Raw genomic sequence first — 7,337 nt, forward strand, 5'->3', positions numbered from 1 at the left:
GAGTAAATAGAGTAATTTTAAAAATAAAAATTCTTATCAGTACATTTGAGAAAAAGTTAAAAACTATATATGAATTACCTCTATCTTTATTAAGGGATCAAAGCGGTCACGTTTAACATTTAAAAAAAAAAAACCAAGGATAATTCTAAAATTATTTAAAAACGTGCTCATCCTATCACTAATTCAATAAAAAAAAAATATAAAGACTCGGCATTTAAGATAAAAAAAGGGCATTTTCTTGACCTTGTTGTAATTTTAAAATTTCATCAAACTAATTAAAAATATTTGTCATCATTATCATATTTTTAGGACTCTTGTTACTTAGTCTAAGGCATCATTATTCATCTCACACTTATGAGTCATGAGAAGTATCTAGATCAATGGATGACAAAATTAACCCAATACAGAACTCCTATATTAAATAAAAAAACAACAATATCATTAAATATTTGAACGCCCACTTTGTTAGCAGTTGATCAGAAAATGACCAAATTCCTTATTTTAACACTAGAATATATATCCCACCTCATCAGATTTGATGCTGATAATGAATATCTTTAATATATGCATTTATCAAAATTAAATTTTAGTTTATGAATAGTTTGAATTGATTAAATTTAAATGTTATTCTTTTATTTGTTTAGCAGAAATAAATCACAATACAATACATGAAATTTAAGAATTTCATCATGATATCAATTCAACTATTTTAGAAAAGTGAGAAATTTTATATAAGAGGATAGATTTTTCAATTTTGTCAATTTTTATTAATAATGAAATTTAAATGATTTTATTTTATAAAAGTACCTCTGAAATTTATGACTCTTACTTTCCAATCAAACAATGGAAATTCTATAAATTTTACGCTTGCATTAAGTTAAACTACTATTTAACTTTTTTTTTTTTTGACAACAACTATTTAAAAAGAGTTTATGGAATTAAATATATTTAGAAATTCTCTCAAATACCAATTCTAAAAATCTAACCATATGGATAAATTCATTTTGTCACCTGAGGAAACTCATAAATTAAATAAATAATTACTTCCAAAAAATATGCAAAATCATTTTATTGAATATTAACTTATAAAATTAAATCGATTAAACATTTATTGGATATTAAAAAAATATAAAAAATATTATTTTAATATTTTATATATAAAAGTTAAAAAACTTATTAAAATTCGTATTACTAGTATGAAGACATGTGTTAAACATTTTTCAGTGAAAATTACACACTTAAATTTATACATTTGGCGTTTCTGATTTGTTGGGGGGTTTGGATCTGTTCAAAAGGGAAAATAATACCAATTTGGAAGGCGACAGTGTGACAACAGATTGCTCAATTGCCTTTCAAGTTTCACCTAACCCCTTCCACAATAGCACGCAGTTTTTGAGTTGGCTTAGAGTATAGAGTGTGATCGATCTCTACTTTGAAGCTAATAAAATTTTATTGGATTTAGAAAAGGACATGAAGATTAATCTCTGACCGTCTGATCATTCTTATGATGCAAACAATGACTTCATCTACGATGCAGACAATAAATGGAGTGGGTATTTTTGATGAGGCAAGCAAAGCATATATAAATAATTTACATTGTCAACCCCAATTTTTTCTCCTCTTCTCCAAGTAAAGGAAGATAAAGAAATTGTATTATTGATTCCCATTTGCCTGAGGGAATTGCTTTCAGGAATATTAATACTATAAGGATATTTGTTGGAATGTTTCCCATTCAAATCTTCTCAAGTGCAATATAAGAGTTTGAAAAAATTATTCAATTATGTTCAATAATATAAAATCATTTGAATTAATTTCTGTAAAATAATTTATGCAAATGGACTGTTGCTAATATAATATTTCTATTTATAATTATAATTATAATTATAAATGATACAAAAATTCAAGATTTTCTTCTGACTTGTGACTAGTCTTCTTCATTTTCTTGTTATTCTTATCTTCTTTCTTTACTTCATTCCTTGGTTTTCACTCTGTTTTTTCCTATTCTTGATTATTATTATATTATTATTTTTTTACAACTAGGAGGTGTGATGAGTCCAAATGAAGCAAACTAGAGAAAGACAGAGAGATCTAAAAAATTATGGTGAAAAAAAAATTAGAGCCAATCAACTGAAAAGAAATTGCACTACCTGTATGCATATCATTGCAGGTTTAGATATATTTCAAGAAATAAAATCCAATTAGTCATCATTTTTTGTTTTTTTCCCTAAATTACAAGTTCAGGGATCTAATTGAATTAAAAAGTCGATTTAAAATTTTCTTTTTCTGGAATTACAAGTTTATACACGAATTGAGTTTTATTCTTGTTCCATTATGCCAAATAATTTGCTAAATCATTATCAGGTTTCTTGCCATTTGGTTCTAGCACGTTGTCCATTAGTATGGTAATTAATATGAAATTGCAATGGTGACAGATCTTATCTTGCTGTTTTCTATCGTATTGGCTTAAATTAATTAGCTTTAGAGGTGCTCCGTCAAATTTCAATTATATATAATATTTAAAAAATACACAAAGATGATTAGATATTGCAAAATACGTACTCCAAAACCTCATCTGAAAATACAAGTGGCGCCTCCAGAGTGCACCACCAACACTTTCAGATCTCTTACTCTAAAACCACGTCTAAACAAACTTACAATAGAAAAGTGCAAAATGAAACTAACCACAAGTATTATATATGTCTTAAAAAAGAAACGCTAAATAATTACAAACCGGCCAACCAAATTAAAAAACCCCAACAAACCTATCAAAATAGTAATAAATATACTCATAAAAAACACATTCTTTAGTGAGATTTGGTGAGATGTAACAATACAAATACATGTGTATATATATATATATATATATATATATATATATATATATATATATATATATATATATATATATATATATATATATATATATAATAAGGCTTTTGTAAGTTTGGAAATAGCTTTCATTTAAATGTAATTTTCAATTTCTTCGTGTGGGTTTCTATTACAAGTCTTCTTCAGGATTTGCTCAGGCTTAGTTAGCGTAAAGAGCTGGACTCCATTTCATTACGCCACATCACCACCTCTCTGGTTTTTAAACCAATCCTTTCTCCCTAACTCTCTATCCTGCCCCTTATATTATTGCTTTCCGCTCTCCATACCTAAAACTAAATCCTGAAAATTTAAAAAAAAAAAAAAGGAAAAAATGGAAGGACTTATTCCTTTTGTGTACAGAGCCATAATGCAACACAGGAATGGAAAAGAAGGACCTCTAGATTCATGGCTAATGAGTGAGTCGCCTTCTGCTTCCTACATGAGACTTCCAGGCGATTCGGGTCGGTTTCAGGCATCGGAGATTCAAATTTTCGGATCGGATTATGGGTTTTCTACTACTTCTTCAACTTCTGCTACTGCTAATATGAATTCTTCTTCTTCTTCTACCACTCAAATTATCGTATCCACCGGATCTCAATCTCCTCTTCTTCGCTTGACTTCTCGTCGAGTAGCTGCGTGAGGATGAATTTAAAACAAAAGAAAAAGAAAATGCTGTATGATATTATAGTAAGTTCTCTTTTCTTAATTTTATGTTTGAATGGTAAGTAATAAGCATGTGGAAGACCAAAGGGGAACGCATGCTTTTGTGGTATGTTTCTATTTAGTGTTGGAGTTTGCTGAAGGTAGAAGAAGAAGAAGCATGTGAAAAACCAAAGGGGGACACATGCTTCTTGTAGTGTTAATAATAATAATAATATGCAGAGCAGAAGATTAGATTTGTGTAAATACTTATGATTTGTAATGTTTGAGAAATCTCAAAGTTTATTTGTAAGCCAAAAAGAAAAAGAATAATATAATAATGTTATGTTTCTTGGCCAAAGGGCCATATTGTTGTATTAAGTGTAACAGTGCATGCTTAATCTGAGGATTCCTGGCTTGATTATCAATTGATCTTTTTATTATTAGTATTAGTATTACTATTTTTAGAAAATTTTCCACTTTCTGTGATTTTTGGTTCTTAAACTAAGTGATGTATATTCAGGAAAAGCTCTCTCCTTGTGCACTTAGCCAACAAATAATAAAATATTAAGTGTTTGTTCTGAATATGCGTTCTGGGAAAATAGGTAGTATTCAGATCCGAATATTAAAATCTGGTACGGCAACTAAAAAGAATATTTAAGAGTAAGAAAAGACCAATAGAATATGTATAGTCTATTTACAAGAAACAAGCCCCAACCTGCCAACGCCGTATGATTGAGTAAATCTTTCTTCGACTATTGCCGGTCCAAGACAATTTCTAATTCTTTTTCCTTCACATGTTTAAACTTATTCAAACTTATTTTCAAATAGACATGCTTCTGTACCAAGTACCCGTCCGCCTGACCTAACGCTGCTTATTTGCTCTATATATCAATTTATCATACTTGAATATGTTTTTTTCTTCTTTTCTTAAACCTTTCTTTGGCCCAAATTCATAATAAACTTGAATTTTATGAGTTCAGTTTGGATTTATCTTTTAGGCTGATAAATCAAAATTTTTAACTTGTAGAAAATTTTACCTTTTAAATTTTAAATATTGATTTCAATGCAAGGCTTAAATTTTAAATTTCTATTATATGCCCCACCCTTTTTAGTAGGCGTATAGGTTTCGAGTTTTTGGATCCCTGATCCGTCGATCCCAGTCGGCAGGTACTATCTGATCCCCCTTTCTATTCCGGTCCTTGAGGTATGGAGGATAATTTCAGTTCGATCGCATAAGCTCTACCACTTTGCCACCCGCAATGAACGTTGGGATCAAATATCATAGTGATTATTCCCCTTTAATTACCTCTTGTCGCTTTGATGTTAATCTTTACGCCCTCTGTTCCTGATATGTCGATGCCGACTGGGGGAAGGTTGGTGCTGGGAGATGTCATCCTTGCTTTTAAGAGATGTGTGAAGGATGTACAATCATTTTTCAGGTTCAATAAGTTAGACGTTAGCTGTATGGCTATCTCTACTCGACAGATGGATGTCTGTTGACATGGCAAAAACTCGGCGATGTATTCTCTGGCATTACTGAAAAGGAGCTCTATGTATATCCTCAGAATATTTGATTGAGATGGTTGATGGCAGAATCTGTGTTTATAGGAATTGGGACTAATCCATAATCAGGGAATGTACTTGCTATATCTATTTCTAGTGTCAGCAAATTGCCTGCTGCAAATCTTGCCAATTATCTTCTGGCTCCTACAAACATATTTTTCAGATGTTTGCAATTCTTCACTGTAACAAGCCTTACTTAATTTAAATATTGTTATTGTCAATTTGAAAAGATTTTAGGGTCAACTTAAGAAATTAAAAGGGATAAAGTTAATCTATCAATGTCAAAACTTTGCTAATTAGTCTATGTTTGGATGTGGATAATATTGATGAGTAGGATATTTTTTTATTGACTTTATTTATATATTTGTATATATAATTAAACTTTATATTTTTGAAACATGGAGTGCACCTTATGCATCCAAATTTCTGGATAAAAGAATGTTAAAAAAATTATTGATAAATGATTGTTAAAAAATTTATAAAAAACAAGTAAATTTAAGTGAAGTAAAAATAAAATCAAAATTACTTCTTGTAGTACTATTGAATTATTGATATGTGGTGCTATGGTGGTGGTGAATTTAAATATTACAAATGTAATCACTAGATAAACAGATTTCTTTTAGAATGCATTGACTAAATCGAGAATTAAAATATTAAAAAAAAATAATATTTGCTAGATTTAAAAAAGATGTAGTTTTAGAGAAAAAAAATATGAACCATTTGAATTTTATCAATTAACAGAAATACCCAAAACATTTTCTTTTATTGACATGAAGCATCTCTGTTGATTTTCCATGGGCCGACTTCCATTCCATTATGGATGGATCCAGCCCAATTATAATAACCACAGAATTCATCAATTTTGTTGACTGAACATTAATATCTTCTTTGGAAAACAACATCTTGATTCTTTTTTTTTTTATATATATATAAAATTTGATATTGTAATATTTTTAACCCTGAAATAAATGAATTTCATAAAATTTTATAAAAATTTATTTAAATTAAATTTTAGTGTTTAGTATAAAAAAATAAATTTAATTCTATGGATTTAAATCTAATTAAACAAAACTCTATCAAAGAAGGTGAAATTTCCAAATGAATTTCACAAACTTAAATAATCCAAAGTTTTATGACAAAACTCCCCCTCATAGTTTTCTAGCATTATTATGCAAGAGTATTATCGATATTATCACATTCCAATTCCTTTCCCACATCTCCCAAGGAAAATCTCGAATCGGATTCCAAATTAACAGGTTAGCATGAGCTTATCCATGCGGTTGGAACCGGACCATTTCGGTTCGGTTCCGGTTCCAGTTTTTCTGGGGCGGTTCAGGTTCTAGAAAAGCTGGAACCGGAACCGAACCGAAATGGTCCGGTTCCGGTTCCGATCCGATTACAAAACCGACGGTTCCGATTGGTTTTCCAGCGAATCGCATAATTTTAAATTTTAAATTTTGGATACCGGTTTAAAAAAAAATTTTATGTGAACATAAAAAATTAAAAAATACAGTTAAAAAATTTTAAAATATGAAGACCGGTTAAAAAAAAATTATTTGAACATAAAAAATTAAAAAATACACCTAAAAAATTTTAAATTTTGAAGATCGGTTTAAAAAAAAATTATTTGAACATAAAAAATTAAAAAATACACCTAAAAAATTAAAAAATACTTCAATTAAATTTATTTTTTTAAAGACTTGAATTGTTGAGTGTTGAACATAATGATTTTTTTTAAAAAAATTTTGAACTGAATTTTTTTTTTTAAGTTTGAACAAAATTAAAAAAAAAAAAGGGCTTGAACTTAATTTTTTTTTTTGTTTAAAAAAAAAATTTAGTTGCCTACGTATCCTCTTGGGGTTTAAAGGAATCAAAGCCCATGTATTTCTTACTTACCTTATATCAATTTCACCCCTTTTACCTTAATCGCTATTTGCACCACCGGTTGATGTTCCCGTTGAGGACCCATCGTATAAATCAAATAAATCTTCATTTTCTTTTGGATTTTCTTGGGCTCTTAGTTCGGCTTTGGTCCAATCATCCACGCACGCTTGTGCTTCTAATGAATTGGGTGTCATACGAGATCGTGTTTCATCAAGTATGTTACCTCCTTGACTAAAAGCTTGTTCAACCACAACAGTGGAGACCGGAGCTGCTAAAATTTGTTTTGCAAGTAAAGAAAGAATTGGAAAAGTATTTGCGTGACGACTCCACCAATCTAAAATTGGAAAATCTGCATCTGCATAATTATCACCAAACTCAAA

The 7,337-nt window shown here is 29.4% G+C and overlaps 1 protein-coding gene across 1 annotated transcript; it reads left to right on the top strand.

The window, feature by feature from the left end:
• The first annotated feature begins 2,976 nt into the window (after positions 1-2,976).
• Positions 2,977-3,935, top strand: LOC105646703 (uncharacterized). Its single transcript, XM_012232618.4, has one exon. The coding sequence runs from the start codon at positions 3,200-3,202 to the stop codon at positions 3,506-3,508; it is 309 nt and encodes a 102-aa protein (XP_012088008.1). The 5' UTR covers positions 2,977-3,199; the 3' UTR covers positions 3,509-3,935.
• Positions 3,936-7,337: the final 3,402 nt, after the last annotated feature.

This window comes from Jatropha curcas, chromosome 2, assembly GCF_041381405.1.
Source record: "Jatropha curcas cultivar XTBG-Jc1 chromosome 2, XTBG_Jcur_1.0, whole genome shotgun sequence".
Lineage (NCBI taxonomy): Eukaryota > Viridiplantae > Streptophyta > Magnoliopsida > Malpighiales > Euphorbiaceae > Jatropha > Jatropha curcas.

What these genes read in the sequence shown, in the direction of transcription:
- LOC105646703 (XM_012232618.4), top strand. Translation starts at nt 3,200, where the DNA reads ATGGAAGGACTTATTCCTTTTGTGTACAGAGCCATAATGCAACACAGG.